Source organism: Ovis canadensis, chromosome 24 (assembly GCF_042477335.2).
Source record: "Ovis canadensis isolate MfBH-ARS-UI-01 breed Bighorn chromosome 24, ARS-UI_OviCan_v2, whole genome shotgun sequence".
Classification (NCBI taxonomy): domain Eukaryota; kingdom Metazoa; phylum Chordata; class Mammalia; order Artiodactyla; family Bovidae; genus Ovis; species Ovis canadensis.
This window is the reverse complement of record NC_091268.1, coordinates 53,903,179-53,920,810: the sequence shown is the minus strand read 5'-3', so window position 1 is coordinate 53,920,810 and position 17,632 is coordinate 53,903,179. Positions and strand designations below refer to the sequence as shown.

The 17,632-nt window shown below is 46.0% G+C and overlaps 1 protein-coding gene across 5 annotated transcripts in view; it reads right to left on the bottom strand.

The window, feature by feature from the left end:
- Positions 1-17,632, bottom strand: part of RNF216 (ring finger protein 216) — a 120,681-nt gene that overhangs the window by 14,809 nt on the left and 88,240 nt on the right. For all 5 annotated transcript variants that reach the window (XM_069570014.1, XM_069570015.1, XM_069570017.1 and 2 more), the window contains 2 exons: positions 10,126-10,223; positions 3,754-3,976 (listed from right to left, as the gene is read on the bottom strand). In XM_069570014.1, coding sequence (XP_069426115.1) covers positions 3,754-3,976; positions 10,126-10,223 — 321 coding nt within the window. The remainder of the gene's footprint in view (positions 1-3,753; positions 3,977-10,125; positions 10,224-17,632) is intronic.

Sequence of the window (17,632 nt, the reverse complement as noted above, 5' to 3'; positions counted from 1 at the left end):
CAGGGCAACCCACCCCCAACTGCAAAATAACGTCTGTTCATTTAGAGGCTTTGATTTGTCTGTGCATTCTGGCCCCTAAACTAGAAAACTGTAGTTTGTTGTGACTGACTTGCTTCTGTTACTTTTTTCCTTCCTAAAAAGACATCTTGTTTCACAAGACTCTTGGTTGAATGTTTTGAGCTTATTTTCAGCAACTAATAGATAACTGACAGCTCTCTAATATGGAGTTAGTTCAGCTCCCAAGCAATCCACAGTCATTAAGGACAGAAACTCAACTTCCCTCCAAACTACGAAGGGATAACTCCCTCACGGACAAATGAGAGGTTCTTCCCGGCCTTGCTGGCTCATTAAGCCGAGAGAAGGGTGACAGGCATGCTTTGTTTCCCTGGACTTCTGAACGGCTTTGTGTTCCCAGAAGCCCCAACAGATGCTGGGCTGGAATTCAATCGGTCTCCTGGTGAGAATCAAGGAGACGGGGCTGATCCCAGTTTTGACGGGAACAGGACAAGTGAACAAAATCTCCGGCTGTGGCTGCCCGAGGAAATCGCAGGGATTTATGCTGGCCTGACCTTCCTTTCGAACTTTACTTTGAGCAAATACAGAACCTTTCTCAGGGTAGAAGACGACAGTTCAACAAGAAAACACAGGGCAGTTGCACCTGTGGCCTAAACAAGGCAACAGAAGGAAACCTTTATAATCAACTCCACGTGTGGGAAGAAACGAGGTGGCAGAAGGAAGAACGAGAAGGAGCAGAAAGGAAAGCAGGGCTGAGAGGAGGCCAGACCGCTGCCGCTCACCCTCCTGCACGCGGCCACTCCCACACCGCTCTTTGTTTCCGGAGAGGAGAGCAGCCTAAGAAATGCTTCCTAGGAGCTCCAGCTGAAGAAAAAGACCCGATTTCTTCACCAAGTTCCTAGAGATGAGCAGGCGCCCAGCTGCTGGCTGGCTGGGACCCAGGAAGCGAGTCAGCAAACAGCCAGGTCCGGGGCAGGGAGTTTTGCTACAAGGCAGTGTGGGGCACCCTGGAGAGCACTGCACAGAGCATCCCACTGTGGCTGCACCTCCCCTCGCTCTACCAGCAACAGGAGGGTGACTGTCTAGCTCCAAAATCACCCCTTGGGTCGATTACTTCCTCAGTGACAGGAGGGGAGGCTTGCTAAGAGTCCTGCTGGGTCACGGGGCAGTGGAGTCAGAGTGGCTCCTGGGTTCCTCAGCCTGGTTTTCCACCCGGGAAGGAGACTATTCCTGCCGTGAGGACACGGGATTTTCAAGAGAACTCAGTGCTTTTCTGAGCCTGTGGGGAGCTCTGAGGACGAGGCCGCCTGCCTGGCCTGCCACGGCTTCCAGCAGGGGCTGGCGCGACTCCCCAGCACCTTTTCTCACTAGAGCTGCTGGAGATGCTCTACACCAGAGCCAAGACTGGTGGTCAGCAAGTCTTTCATCTTTGACTTACACAGTCCTAGCTTGGACAGTGTTTCAGATTGGACTCATGGTCAACCTTTGGCGCCCATCTCTCCATGCGCCCCAGTCCCCGCGTCCTGCTGTCCCGCAGTCCTGGCCTGCTCAACATTCACCATCGTTTATGTACTTGCCTCGGGGCTAACTTGGGTCTCTGACCCCATCTACTCGCTATTTGTTCATGTAAGTCTTTCCACGTTTTTCTTTTTCCCTCTCTCCATGTTATATACAGATGCATGGCATCACTTTTTACAGCTATATGCCGTACTGGGCTAGTCACCACTGTACTTAGATAGGAGGGAGAGAGAAACATCTGCCATGTCTAAGCCACTGTTATTTCTGGGCTTTCTCTTACCCACATCCAAACTGATCCTTATTACTATAGGGATATTTACTGACTTCTAACTCAGTCATATTACTCTTTACATATTAACAATATTATGTATCTACATAATTTATGTGTGACAACTATTTCCTGCAGTTTTTCATTTATCTTTACCTTTGTTTATGGTGTTTTGCCAAAGAGGATTTATGTTTCTCAGCCTGGCCTTGAGGCAGCTCTAAGAAGGACCTTGCCTTCTCCGAGACTATAAAAGTCATCTCTCCTTTGTGTTCTTGGAGCATCTTCAGATGGTTTGCCCAGTGCCCTCGAAGCAGCTACTGGATGTTTCCCTCTCCACAGAGCAGCCAGCATGACCTTTACAACTTAAACTAGGCTGAGTCACTTGTGTCCTTCGGGCCTGCGACCGCTCCCGCCAGCTACTCGGTGAGACCCCCGGGCTGCTTCAGCGTCCACCTCTCTCCCCTCCCTCCCCTCGCTCACCACCTGCAAGCCACACTGGCCTTTTCTGTTCCACAGACAGGCTGGATTTGTTTGACTTCTCTGGCCTGCCTGCAGGTCTCACAGCAGACGCTGCCTCTCTCAGAGGTCTGCCGAGATGACTTCCTGCTCTGGCTCCCGTCACTCGCCACCACATTACTCTATGACTCTTCCTGCACTGCACCAACCACGGGAAGGGGTTTTGTTTTAAACTTAGTAAGACTGTAAACTCCATGAAGACTAGTCCTAGCAACACTGAGTAGTTACAAATGAAAGAATGGATGAATCTATCACTTCTCTAGGGATCTGAATGAAAATTTTGTCACTTCGAATTCTCATGGGGCTGTTCCTGTCTCTGCTGTCTTCCTTTGACCTATCTGCCTATTCCTGCATTAGTCTACATGACTTTGATTAGTGCACCTTCATAGTAAAAATTAAGTCTCAGTTTCAAAATTATAGGTAATTTTTTGATTAAAAAAAAATCCTACTGAATTTACACAAGAATTGCAGTAAACTTCTAGGTGACTTTGGACACAAGTGTGAAGTGAAAGTTGCTCAGTCGTGTCCAACTCTTTGTAACCCCATGGACTGTATAGGTCAGAATACTGGAGTGAGTAGCCTTTCCCTTCTCCAGGGGACCTTCCCAACCCAGGTTTCCTGCATTGCAGGCAGATTCTTTACCAGCTGAGCCAGAAGGGAAGCCCAAGTATACTGGAGTGGGTATCCTATCTCTTCTCCAGCAGATCTTCCAAACCCAGCAATCAAACCAGGGTCTCCTGCATTGCAGGATTCTTTACCAATGCTATCAGGGAAGCATTTTATACAAGGTAAATGCTATATAAATAGTTGCTGGCATGTGGCAAATTCAAATTTTGCTTTTTGGAACTTTCTGGAAAATTTTTTCCCTTGAATATTTTCGATACATGGTTGGTTGAATCCATAGATGTAGAACCTGTAGATATGAAGGGCTGGCTGCATTTGTCTTTTTATCATCCAAAGGTATCATATAGAAAAGTATTATGAATAGCTATTAATACTGAACCATTTCTGAACATCTGGAACAATCTTTCCTGGTCATGGTTTCTATTTGGTGATATTTTATTTATATTCGTAAGTGAGATAAACCTGTAGCTTTCTTTTTCAGGGTTACCTCTGAGAGGTTTTGGTATCAGCATTTGGCTGGCTTTATACAAATACATGTAAGACATTTCTTATTTTTCTATGCTCAAAAATATTTTGATGGCATAAATTCTATTCCCTAAAGGAGCAGAAGAACTCACTTAAAAACTATAGGGGAGTGTTGCTCTCTGTAGAGTGGCTTTTAGCTACTTTTTCAGCTTTTGTTATCAGTCTGTGCAGTTCCCTATCTTTTCAGGAGTCAAAATGTGCTAGGTGTATGTAAGACCTCTTTCTGTTGTATCATAGTATTGATACCTGCCCCCTACAAAGTGACGGGCAGCCGTCCGTTCACTTACAGTGGGGTCGGTCCAGAGAGAGCATCGGGAACACTCCTGGCAGGGGGCTCCTGGGGAGCGAGGGTGCTGGCAGAAGTGGTCGTAGCCACTGATGGACACGCGGCAGAGGTAGCACATCTGGGCCCCGCAGCGGCAGGACATGCGGTTGCAGCCTTCAGATTTGATGAGGCCGGTCCCACACTTGTGGCATTTCCTAATGCGGGCAGCAGTCATTTTTTCTTCACTTTAAAAAAAAAAGAAAGAAAGAAAACATGATTGGAGACAGCAGCGAAGATGAAAGAAAAATATTATGGCTGTGAAAGTATTTCTTTTCACAGATAATGACTGCTTGGCTCTTCTGGTGACATGCGAAGGGTGAAAAGAACCTATGTTTTGGAGTCTCTGAACTGGCTTCGCTTTTTCAGTTGGATGACCCTTCAGTTATTTAACTCCTTGGAGACTCAGTTTCCTCGTTTTCATAGTGTTTTGAAAGAGGATTACAGATAAGAAACAAAGCACCCTGGGGCACAGTGCCTGGTACCAGGTGTTTAGAGAATGATTATTCTGTTTGTTATAGGAGTCCCTAACAGGCTTAAAATAGACAGGAAAAAAAAAAACTCAGGGTCTTCCTAAAGCCTGTAAAAACATATACACAAAGCTGGATAATGGAGAGCCAATAACCTTAGTTATACACACCTTATATTTTTAAATACCTGACATAAGGCCAGGGTAGACACACCTGGGGGCCAGCCAATAGCCACTTTATGACTTCTTCCTGCTGGCAGAGCCCGCCTCCTCTGACAAACTGGCATGCTGGAATCCCACATTCCCAGGTCCCTTGCAGCTAGGCGATGGGCATGCATATGACTCAATCCTGGCCAACGGGAAGCTTGTGGGGAGGCTACCTGCTTTCAGAGGCACTTTAACTGATGTCTACAGTCAAAATGACAGGTCTTGGCTCTTTTTCAATAGCTGGCACTGCTGTATTAGTTACTTCTAATGGGTGCTGTTCCTAACTCTAAAATAACAAGTGCCAACTTTGCCTATAATGCTCATGTATCTGTCTTCCTCTGCTGCGCTGAATTCCTGAAGATAGAGGGCAGAGGCTGTGCTGCCTGTACCCCGCTGGCATGAAGAATTATGGTCCTGATGGGAAGGAGCCAAAGGTGTCCCTGCTAAGACTAAGAAGAGCACGAAGGAGCCCAAGGGTGCACAGCCCTGAAGGACTCATCCCACTGCTTGAGCACATTTCTCCTCTCCAAGTACGAACCCAGAGTGGTAAGCAGGGAACTGCCTCAGTGTAAGGACTGTAACTGTCTGGGGATGAGCTCTGTCCACTCTCTCCCTCCTAGAGCTGAGACAATGCAGCCTTCTTCTACCACTCCCCGTTTTTCTGCAAATAAGGAGGAGCAGCTAGGTGAGAGTGGGGCCGGCAAGTGTTTTTAAACACCGATGTTCAGAAGACTATTGTGGTATGCTCCTCAAAAGCCAGATCATGTGTTTAAAAACAGAAAAAAATGCATTAGGAAATTGGCTGCTATTCACTGAGGTCTAATTTCTGAATGGTCCAAAACGAAGGCAGAACATTGGCTTGAAAGAATTTAAATCCAGTTCAAGTTACAGAAGAACAAATGAGTTCTCAGTTTTACTGAATAGGAAACAAGGTCAAGGAGACAAGATTTTTAAAAGTGAGTTTATTACTGTCAACACTGTATACATGTTCATGATTTCAGTGAGCTCAGCAACTGTTAACACATTGCTCAATCCTCCATGGTAAGGCTCACAAGGTTCTGATGAAAAGGTCTGCCCTCTGAAAAGCTGTAACCACAACACAACTGCAATTTTCTACCTAGCAGGAGCTTTCTGGGTAAGCACACCCTGGAGGCTGCGGGCTGGCCTGAAGCCGCTGCGCTCTAGCAGCCTGGGACTGGCTCACTTCTTACCTGGGCAGCTCCTCAGGCTGTAGTGTGGGAGAGCAGTGGCTCAAGAGCACACTGTCCTTTCTAGGAAGAAAGCACAGGCCTGCTCTCTTCACCAAGCTGTGAGTCGTCCATGTGAAATAATACTGGGTGTGGTGGGGGGAAGTCAAGGTAGTTCTAAATGGATGGAGGAATATAAAGAATACATACAACTCAACATTATTGTGATGTTCAAACAGTTGTTCACACTGCAGGAATATCTATTCAAATCCATTTCTGCAAAACAAAAGTACTAGACGTGACCAGAACGACCTTGCCGCAAAAAAGGACTGCTCTTAGGGGTTTTGGTGACCACCTATCCAGTGATGTGAAAGTGCAAAATGGCACTGGGGAGAAATCATAGTTGGCTTTTTTGGGAGGAGGGTGATTTGGCAAGTCAATTCTAAACTAGGCAGGAAGCAAACAGGCCCACAGGATGTGATCGTTTGCAGGAAAGGAAGTGAGGTCTGAGCTGCAGCTGTGTGTGCTGACCTTGTGTCCAAACAGGAAGGCCCACTGCCCCCCTCTACACAACCAATCACGAGTCCGCGATCCCTTGCTTATCTGTTCTCACCACTACCGAAGTGCACTGGGAGCGCTTTCTGGGCACTGTCTATTCCTTGCGGCACATGCTACTTGAAATCTTAAATGGCGTTCCTTCATGAGCATGTGTATGTATTTTTTTGGTGATGACATGACACAAAAAATTAACCAATTTATCCAGTTTAAGGTATACAGCTCAGGGACACCCAGTATCCTCCCAGTGCTGTGCACCCATCAGCCTTCTCTGGCTCCAGAACACGTTCATCATCCCCCAAGGAAGCTCGGGACCTATGGAGCAGTCACTCTTCCCAACCCCCTTTCCACTGCAACCGCTAATGCGCTTTCTGTCTCTAGTGGGTTTGCCTATTCTGCACAGAGGCAAATATTCGGATGCCGATGAGTGCTTTATATACGTGGAATCACGTTAACATGTGGCATTCTCATACTGGCTTCTTCCACTTAGCCTGTTTTGAAAGCTCATCTGTGGTGTAGCCAAGTATCTTCACTCCCTTCCTATGGTTGAATAATACTCTGCTGTTGCTGCTCAGTCACTTCAGTCGTGTCCGACTCTGTGCGACCCCAGACGGCAGCCCATCAGGCTCCCCCATCCCTGGGATTCTCTGGAGTGGGTTGCCATTTCCTTCTCCAATGCATGAAAGTAAAAAGTGAAAGTGAAGTCGCTCAGTCGTGTCCGACTCTTGGCGACCCCATGGACTGCAGCCTATCCGGCTCCTCCGCTCATGGGATTTTCCAGGCGAGAGTACTGGAGTGGGCGCCATCGCCTTCGCTGGAATACCACTCTGCTCTATGGCCATAGTACACTTGGTTGGCCATTCCTCAGCTGGACATCTGGGCTGTTTCCTCCATCTGGCTGACACAGACAGTGCTGCTACCAAGACTTCTGTACAAGTTCCGCGGGAGCACCTGCCTCACCTCAGGCCGCTCACTATGCTGCACCTTGTTTCTCAGCAATAAACCGCTCGTCATGCCCTGTGTGCACCCTGTTGTTTCTTTCTTCTGACAGCAGGCGACTGGGGTCCCTTGGCTCTCTGGTCCCTGGCATAACGGCTATGGGGGGCGGGCGGCAGAGAAGAAGCAGAAGCCCCTGGAGCACCCTTTCCCACAAAAGGTGACACCAGATTCCTGTGACCATCTTTGAGACTGGTGCCACCATCAAAAGCTTCCAAGACGCCGGGCTGTTGATTCCCAACACATCTCCTTTACTCCTCTGACTGGCCTGTATCGAGGAACAGGTCCTGGAGAACATTGCACCCCACAGGCCTGACCAGGTGCTAGCTCTCACTGCAGCTGCTGTTCCAGATGTCACCAGAGCAAACAAACAGAACCTCTGGCAACTGGTATGCAGCTGTGGATCCGGAAAATGCTTTTATTTTCTGTCCAATAAGCCGAGAACACCAGAAGCAGTTGGTAAGGATCTTGATCATCTGTCACCCAACAGATAACACACTAGACCACCATTCTAATGACATGCAACTGGAACCCAGGGAACAGGAAGCAGCAGGTACTCTAGTACATTAACATGGTATATGCACACCAGAGGATGGGAGATAAATCCCTTAAAAATACAGATGTCTCTAATTTCTATGAATCTCTGGTGGTCTGGAGGTCAGGTGTGTATATATCAGGCTATTATTCCTACCAGAGCTAACCACACATTGCTGTATTTCGTATTCCCACCATGAAGAAAGAAATCAGACATCTGGGAGGCCTTTCTGCATTTTGGAATTAACATGTATCACATCTGGATATGTGGTTCTGATCCATTCACTCCTAAGACAAAAGGCCAGGTTTAAGCAATGCCTAAGCCAAAAGAAGCCTTCCAAGCTATGTTCCAAGTGTCTACAGCACACTAACATGCTGAATGGAGCTGGTAGCAGGAATGGACAGGAAAGTCAGACTGGGGGCTATGCTTTCAAAAAGTAACCAACTCTGGGAATTCTCTGGTGGTCCAGAGGTTAGAACTTGGTACTTTTACTGTGGGAGCCTGGGTGATCACTGGTTGGGGAACTAAGATCCCGAAAGCCACACAGTGGGACCAAAAGAAAAGTAACCAACTCTTCTAAGAAACATCTCTGGGTCTGTGACTGAGTCCTGGAGCAGTCCAAATGCCCGATCAGGGGGCCATCAAGAACCAATTTACTGAGCTGGGCAAAACTCCATCAGCAAGTGCAAGCAGAATACACACGGCCAGGCCTGAGCAGGCCTTGAATGCAAGAAGCTGTCTGTTTATGTGCTTTGCCACAGTTATAAATAAGGGCCTTCTACTTAAAAATAACAACAATGAGCTAATACTTATGGAAAACATCATGTGGCGCGACCCTTCATGGACGCTTTAACCTGCACAACTCTACAAGTGGTCTATACCTTATAGGTAAGAAAACTTTACACTTAATTTAATTGGAGGATAATTACTTTACAATACGGTGGTGGTTTTAGCCACACATCAACATGAATCGGCCACAGGTATACATGTGTCCCCCCATCCTGAACTCCTCACCCCATCCCATCCCTCTTGGTTGTCTCAGAGCACTGGCTTTGGGTGCTTGCTTCATGCATCCAACTTGTACTGGTCAACAGATAAGGAAATTTTTAGGCACAGAAAGATTGAAAAATTTGCTCCAGGCTCTTAACTACAGGCAACCCCAATGTGACCACATGACTCCTTAAGAGCAGAGTGAGCTTGTCTCTGGTCAGACAAAGACAGAAAGATGGACAAAAGAATCAGAGAGACAAGAGAAGAATCCCATCACCCCTGGCTGGCTTCGAAGACAGGAAGAAGGCCACGAGCCAAGGAATGTGAGAGCTTCCAGAAGCAGAGAATAACCTTCTATTCCCTGCTGCTGAGAAAATGGGAACCTTAGTCCTATACCCTCAAAGAACTGTATCCAGTCACCTGGATAATTCAGGATATTCTTCTCAATTTCAAGTTTAATAACCTTACATTTGGAAAGTCCCTTTTGCCATGTAAGGTAACATATCCACAGGTTTACAGATTCCACAAATTAGGGAGACATGGGACACTTCTGAGGAACACTGTTCTACCTACTAAACTTGTGGCAAACAGCAAAGCCAGGGAGCCCCTTGCCTGGATGCCAGTTCCTGCTCTGCCAATCACTGCTGCGTGAGCATGTCTACTTGGGCTCTCTGTGCCTCAGCTGTTGTCATTCGTAAAATGAGGATAACAGTACCCATCTCTGGTGGAGACTTGGGACTGTTAACCGCCCTAAAGAGCCACTTCCCACTTCATTTTCTTGGTTACAAAACCCAATCCTTACCCTTCAAATTTAAGCTGGACCAAAAACTCAGCCAGCTAGAGACTACATATGGAGTCTGCGTTGGGGCCTGACTAGGAGCACGTGGCTCAGTCTAGAGCAACAGGGTACGAGCAGAAACAACGTCCCTGTCTCTCTCCTCTCCCATGGGCCGGAGTGCAAATATGGGTGCCACCTAGTCACAACCATGGAGGTGAGAACACTCCTCCAGGGAATGACGAAGTGATGCGATAAACAGAACGAGGTTTCTGAATGACCTCATGGGACAGATGTGCCCTATCTGCCTGGAAGGGCTGGACTATTATGAGAGAGAAATAGAAGTTTGTATTACGTAAGTCAATGCATGTAAAAAGTTAGTATCTGTAAAGTGCCCAGATACATACGGGGCGCCATACAGCAGCGGTTCTGACTGATGGCATCACGTTGCATTCTAGAGGTTGTAATGGGGTTAGGTTGCTTCCTTGGGCCTATTCTAGACTGAAGCAGCTCGAGAGCTCATTTCTTCACACAGCATTCACTGCCTGCCACGCCCCCACAAAGGACAGGTTAACGGGGGAGCTGAGAATCAGCCAGCAGGCTCCCCAAACCACGCTACTCACACAGACGTTCGGTACTTGATGTCATCTTTTTCAGCCAGCTCCTCACAAGTGAGGCCGTTGTGCTCTTTCCAGAGTCCTTGACACTTCCTACAGGTTTCCTGGGGATAGAGGAGAGACACAAAGACAGCTCTTGGTGAAGAGATACCATGTAAGTTTCCATTCAGCAAGAGGGAATGTGAAACAAGCTTCACTTGGCTTGAATTCTTTTGGAGGATTGCTCTCCCTTTCAGCAGGGATATTTCTTAAGACATCTCTCAACAGAAGAAGTAAGAATCATTAGAAGAAACCATGGGGAAATTTTTCGCTCTTTAGATCAAAATAAAGCACTGCTCCCATTGCCCAATTTGTATAAGGCTTTCTAAAAATTCCAAGAGTCGCCTGAAAAACCCAGAGGATCGATTTATGTGGTCTTGGGCTTTTAAAATTAAAATCCTGTGAGCTGTTTGAGGGCTGGTTCCACCCTCTATTCCAGCACTGGTCTAGCAGACACCACTTGTGTTAAAACTGAACCGAAGGACAACCTAGACCAGGATCACTAGGGGTCGTTATGGGAGACATCCCCTCAGCCACCCCTCACTCAAAACCATGGCTATCATCCTCCATAGCTTAACTCTATTTATAATATAAATTTTAAAAAGTATTACTTTTTATTCAAGGACCTGTCACAGTTTACAAAATATTCTCATATATGCTGGAAACCATCTTACCTCAACAACAAGAATTTAAAGAAACATGAATCAAATGTAATTTCCATAAATGGAAGTCATCACCGTAATAAATACAATGAAGGAAAAGATGGTGTTATCAGTTTTGTTTGGCCTGGGGGCCAGTGAAGGCTTGAGGAAGTGGAGCCTGAGATTAGGAAGATGAGTCAAGAAAGCAAAAGGAGAATCGTGTTCCAGACAGAGGAACAGTAAGATGCTTGCAGAGGAAGTTGGGTAAGTTTGGTCCATGTAGCTGGACTGCAGATACTGAAAACAGGCCTAGCGAGGCCACTGAAGCCTGTCTGTGTGAGGCTTTGTCAGTTCAGTTCAGTCGTTCAGTCGTGTCTGACCCTTTGTGACCCCATGAATCGCAGCACCCCAGGCCTCCCAGTCCATCACCAACTCCCGGAGTTTATTCAAACTCATGTCTATTGAGTCGGTGATACCATCCAGCCATCTCATCCTCTGTCGTCCCCTTCTCCTCCTGCCCCCAATCCCTCCCGGCATCAGGGTCTTTTTCAATGAGTCAACTCTTCGCATGAGGTGGCCAATGTACTGGAGTTTCAGCTTTAGCATGAGTCCTTCCAATGAACACCCAGGACTGATCTCCTTTAGCATGGACTGGCTGGACCTCACTGAGGTCCAAGGGACTCTCAACACCACAGGTCAAGAGCATCAATTTTTCAGTGCTCAGCTGTCTTAACAGTCCAACTCTCACATCCATATATGACCACTGGAAAAACCATACCTTGACTAGACGGACCTTTGTTGGCAAAGTAATGTCTCTGCTTTTGAATATGCTATCTAGGTTGGTCATAACTTTCCTTCCAAGGAGTAAGTGTCTTTTAATTTCATGGCTGCAATCACCATCTGCAGTGATTTTGGAGCCCAAAAAATAAAGTCTGGTACTGTCTCCACTGTTTCCCCATCTATTTCCCATGAAGTGATGGGACCACATGCCATGATGTTCGTTCTCTGAATGCTGAGCTTTAAGCCAACTTTTTCACTCTCCTCTTTCACTTTCATCAAGAGGCTTTTTAGTTCCTCTTCAGTTTCTGCCATAAGGGTGGTGTCATCCGCGTATCTGAGGTTATTGATATTTCTCCCAGCAATCTTGATTCCAGCTTGTGCTTCTTCCAGCCCAGTGTTTCTCATGATGTACTCTGCATAGAAGTGAAATAAGCAGGGTGACAGTATACAGCCTTGACGTACTCCTTTTCCTATTTGGAACCAGTCTGTTGTTCCATGTCTAGTTCTAACTGTTGCTTCATGACCTGCATACAGATTTCTCAAGAGGCAGGTCAGATGGTCTGGTATTCCCATCTCTTTCAGAATTTTCCAGTTTACTGTGATCCACACAGTCAAAGGCTTTGGCATAGTCAATAAAGAAGAAATAGATGTTTTTCTGGAACTCTCTTGCTTTTTCCATGATCCAGGGGATGTTGGCAATTTGATCTCTGGTTCCTCTGCCTTTTCTAAAACCAACCTGAACATAAGGGAGTTCACGGTTCACGTATTGCTGAAGCCTGGCTTGGAGAATTTTGAGCATTACTTTACTAGCGTGTGAGATGAGTGCAATTGTGTGGTAGTTTGAGCATTCTTTGGCACTGCCTTTCTTTGGGATTGGAATGAAAACTGACCTTTTCCAGTCCTGTGGCCACTGCTGAGTTTTCCAAATGTGCTGGCATATTGAGTGCAGCATTTTCACAGCATCATCTTTCAGGATTTGAAATGGCTCAACTGGAATTCCATCGCCTCCACTAGCTTTGTTCTTAGTGATGCTTTTGCCTTTTCATACATGAAAAGGCAAAATGATAGGATACTGAAAGAGGAACTCCCCAAGTCGGTAGGTGTCCAATACGCTACTGGAGATCAGTGGAGAAATAACTCCAGAAAGAATGAAGGGATGGAGCCAAAGCAAAAACAATACCCAGTTGTGGATGTGACTGGCAATAGTTCTAGCAAGGTCCGATGCTGTAAAGAGCAATATTGCATAGAAACTTGGAATGTTAGGTCCATGAATCAAGGCAAATTGGAAGTGGTCAAATAGGAGATGGCAAACGTGTACGTTGACATTCTAGGAATCAGCAAACTAAAATGGACTGGAATGGGTGAATTTCACTCAGATGACCATTATATCTACTACTGCGGGCAGGAATCCCTCAGAAGAAATGGAGTAGCCATCATGGTCAACAAAGGAGTCTGAAATGCAGTACTTGGATGCAATCTCAAAAATGACAGAATGATCTCTGTTCGTTTCCAAGGCAAACCATTCAATATCATGGTAATCCAAGCCTATGCCCCAACCAGTAATGCTGAAGAAGCTGAAGTTGAACGGATCCATGAAGACTTACAAGACCTTTTAGAACCAACACCCAAGAAAGACGTCCTTTCATTATAGGGGACTGGAACGCAAAAGTAGGAAGTCAAGAAACACCTGGAGTAACAGGCAAATTTGGCCTTGGAGTACGGAATGAAGCAGGGCAAAGACTAACAGAGTTTTGCCAAGAAGATGCACTGATCATAGCAAACGCCCTCTTCCAACAACACAAGAGAAGACTCTACACATGGACATCACCAGATGGTCAACAATGAAATCAGACTGATTATATTATTCTTTGCAGCCAAAGATGGAGAAGCTCTATACAGTCAGCAAAACAAGACCAGGGGCTGACTGTGGCTCAGATCATGAACTCCTTATTACCAAATTCAGACTTAAATTGAAGAAAAGTGGGGAAAACCACTAGATCATTCAGGTATGACCTAAATCAAATCCCTTATGATTATACAGTGGAAGTGAGAAATAGATTTAAGGGACTAGATATGATAGACAGGGTGCCTGATGAACTATGGACGGAGGTTTGTGACACTGTACAGGAGACAGGGATCAACACCATCCCCATGGAAAAGAAATGCAAAAAAAGCAAAATGGCTATCTGAGGAGGTCTTACAAATAGCTGTGAAAAGAAGAGAAGCAAAAAGCAAAGGAGAAAAGGAAACCTATTCCTATTCGAATGCAAAGTTCCAAAGAATATCAAGGAGAGATAAGAAAGCCTTCCTCAGGGATCAATGCAAAGAAACAGAGGAAAACAAAATGGGAAAGACTAGAGATCTCTTCAAGAAAATTAGAGACACCAAAGGAACATTTCATGCAAAGATGGGCTCGATAAAGGACAGAAATGGCAGGCACCTAACAGAAGTAGAAGATATTAAGAAAAGGTGGCAAGAATACACAGAAAAACTGTACAAAAAAGAGCTTTACGACCCAGATAATCACAATGGTATGACCACTCACCTAGAGCCAGACATCCTGGAATGTGAAGTCAAGTGAGGCTTTGTAGGACATGATTATTGGTCTAACTTTTATCCTAAGAGTGCTGGGAAGTGTCAAAAGGTGTCAAGCATGGAAGTAACAGGAGCAGGTTGCTGATTTTTAAAAGATGATTATGTGTAGTAGCATTTCTATATCAAAAGGTGGTGGTGGGAGAATATGGTGATATACAAAAATCAGCCCAAAAGGATACCCAAGAATTGGTAGCACTGATTATCCTGAGTGGCTAGAAAGTGGGCTGTGGGCTCCCTGTATGTTACATAAATGTACTACCTAATTAAACATAAAATTTAAAAAAGAAACAGAATGGACTTCATGAAGAACTGAGAACCTGAATAACTCTTTCTCATAAAAAGCCTTCAATCAACGGGATGGGGTGGGGGTGGGGTTGAGAGGAGCTGGTCAGAGATTGTCTGTTAAATGTTGTTGCTTCCAAAAGGTCCTGATGCTGTCTGGTCTACTACTTACATCTGTCAGCAAACAGAAGCTAAGTCAGTAGTGACTTCATTATTATACACCCAAACATAAAGCAGCACAAAATCCATTTTTAAAAGCCCTTGTGTCTGACTATTCTAGGAAACTGGAGGATAAACAACAGCTGGAGGACAGATGAGCTGGTATCTAGACCCTAACCTTCAAAACAATACCAACCTAGTCACCCACTAGGAGCAACAGCCTGGAAACAGTGCATAGCGTCGAGAGAGCTTTCCAGCACTCCTGGTGGCCCAGCTATTAATTCACGGGGCCTTCCTCACAGGGAAGAGCCCATCTTCCAGGCGAGGCACAGGCCCACAACAGTAAGGTGGCCCGGCCAAGCCGAGCCAGCTGGGAGTGAGGGGTCACCGTGAAGCCATTGCTCACTTCCAACACCACAGTGGCTCTCCTGTGGGTCCATGTGAGGATTTTCAGGCATGTTCTTCTCGCTGAAGGCATCAGGGGTCCCAACGAATAAAATGAAATGTCTTTTGAAGAGACTAGAAACCCACAATTAAAATATGAGAAGCAAATAGCAGGCTGGGTGGATTTTTACATTTGGAGCTTTCTCTGTTGTTTCTTCACAACATACTCTCTCTTCTAAGCACAGTGTGCATTTTACTAAGAGGTAATCCTCTCAAGCACAGCTAGGCTTTGTTCCTAAATGCAACAAATGCTTAAACAGCATTAGAAGGAATGTTCTGGAACACTTCTAACATGAAGATAGTCAATTCTTCAAAGTAAGGTTAATGAAAGTCCCAAGGACCATTTGTAAGGCAGAGTACACAGCTGACAAGGAACTTCAAAACACGCGGGACGTGCACATCCTGGCTCTCAAATCTAATCAGGGAGACTCTCCACCACCCTTGTGCATTTTCAGATCAGGAGGAAGCAGCTGAATTCATCACCATCGCAAATACACAGAGAAGTCAGCTCCTTCCTTTTTGATGAGGAAGGCGTGCACATACTGGTTACCTCGTTAAGGAGCAGCTACCAGCCAGTGTTCCTCATGGTATCAGAGAGACTTCTGGTCAAGTTTTTATGCTGCCCTTTAGTGCTCAAGATGCCTCAAGGTGATCTGCCTATTCATTAAAGTCTTAACCTTGCACTATGAAGAAAGCACTCGATGGCTTCTGTTCATCCATTTTCTGCTGCTTAAATGTTTAATGGGTAAGGCAGAAGATGTTTAATGGGTTTAGTTTCAGATGACCCTGTCAGGGAGCTGACATTTCTTCATTGAAACAGCTTCCCCAAAGGTAGCAGATGGTGCCCCAGGTCATCGTCTACACGTAGCAGGGCCTCCTGCTGGTGGCAGAGAACCTGAGAGAGGAGACCCAGGGTGACCAAGGTCCAAGTCGCCAGACTCAGTGCTCGCCATGCCCCAGGCCTGCTCTGAAGCCGCTGCGTTCCTTGTCACTCTGCATCTTACCTGCCTGACTCCACCTCTGTCTCAGAAGCGGAACAGAGTATAAGCTGCTCCCTTACTTCTGAATTGTTCCTTCAGGGAAACTTCCAGACTTACTCTCCTGGGGAGAGATGTCGCAAGCCTAAGATATGGGGTATGGGGCTGTGGCCAATTCAAATAGAATCTCTGAATTCCAAGTCTCTGCTCTGCCATCTCAGGTACTCAAAGAATGATGCGGCTGTAAATCCTCAGAACTCTTTCATAAAAGCTGAGGCCCAGGCATGTGGCCATTCACAGATGCTCGGCATACTCTAGAAGCCACAGGGCTGTGGGCATTCAGGCCACACGTGTCTTCCAGTTGTCAAAGTCACTGGTTCTCCCCACCTCAAGACCCAAATGACACACGGATACTAGCCAAACCCAGTGAGAGTTTCATAGTGAGAGAGAAAAGCAGACAGCGAGATGGATGCTAGAACCCCCGGAATCAGTAAAGCTCGGCAAAGCCAGAGCTCAGGCACAGGCAGCGGGCTCTCCTTCCTGTCACCGAGGGAATTTGAGAAGTTCTGTCTTCTCTATGGTAAGGATGCCGAGGAAGTTACATACATGAGCAAACCGAGTACAGCACAGTGGAGGTAAGCACACTAGTGTACATACGTGTGCGTGTGCACACACACAGGCACACGAGAGGCAGCAGAGTAGGGGGAGGGGCGAAGTCAGACAAGGATTCTCTGAGGAGGTGGCATGTTCATGGGACTGAATAAAACCAGTATTATGAGTGATGAGAACACCCAAGCAACCAATATCCCATTTGGACTGACATCTTTTAGTGCAGCGCCCTGCCCAGTTCCAATAGCCTGAAGTCTGTAAAATACGTGAACCAGGGACTTCCCTGGTGGTCCAGTGGTTAGGAACCCATGATTTCACTTTTGAGGCCATGGGTTCAATCTCTGGTCAGGGAACTGAGATCCCATAAGCTGCACGGCATGGCCAAAAAAAAAAAAAAAAGAGTAGAACCAGACTCTCAAGCATTTCAACTGTCAAACATATTCAATGTGCTAATATTTTAATGAGCACAAATGCTTTTCATATCATTAAATTAAAAAATGTTTTAAACTAAAATTATTTAAAAGCATTTATTTCATCCTACCCTTTAAAACTTTCTAAATTTATAGTTTGCAATGTATGTTACAACAGTAGCACAAACATGTAACTTATAAATAAATACCCATACACTCTGGGGGGAATTCTGCTGTGTACATTTTTCTTCCCCGATAGAGCAATCACAAAGTCAGACATCTGCTGCTCTCGAGCTCGGACAGTCATGGAAGAAGGGAACCAGACAGGGCAGCAATCTGCCTGGGCTTGCATTTCCAGAAGCTCTGATGGACTGAAGGGCCGAGCAGGAGGCAGGAAGACAGTTAAGCAGAAACTGGAAGAGTCTGTGGGCTTGGGCTGCTGGAAGCATGGACTTGGATCGAGTGCTGCAGAAGGAGAAGCAGCTCCGAGTGAGGTGGGTGGTAGAGGTGAGAATACAAGTTTAATTTTAGACTAGCTTATTTATTCACTCTCAATATTTGCTGAATTTTTATCATT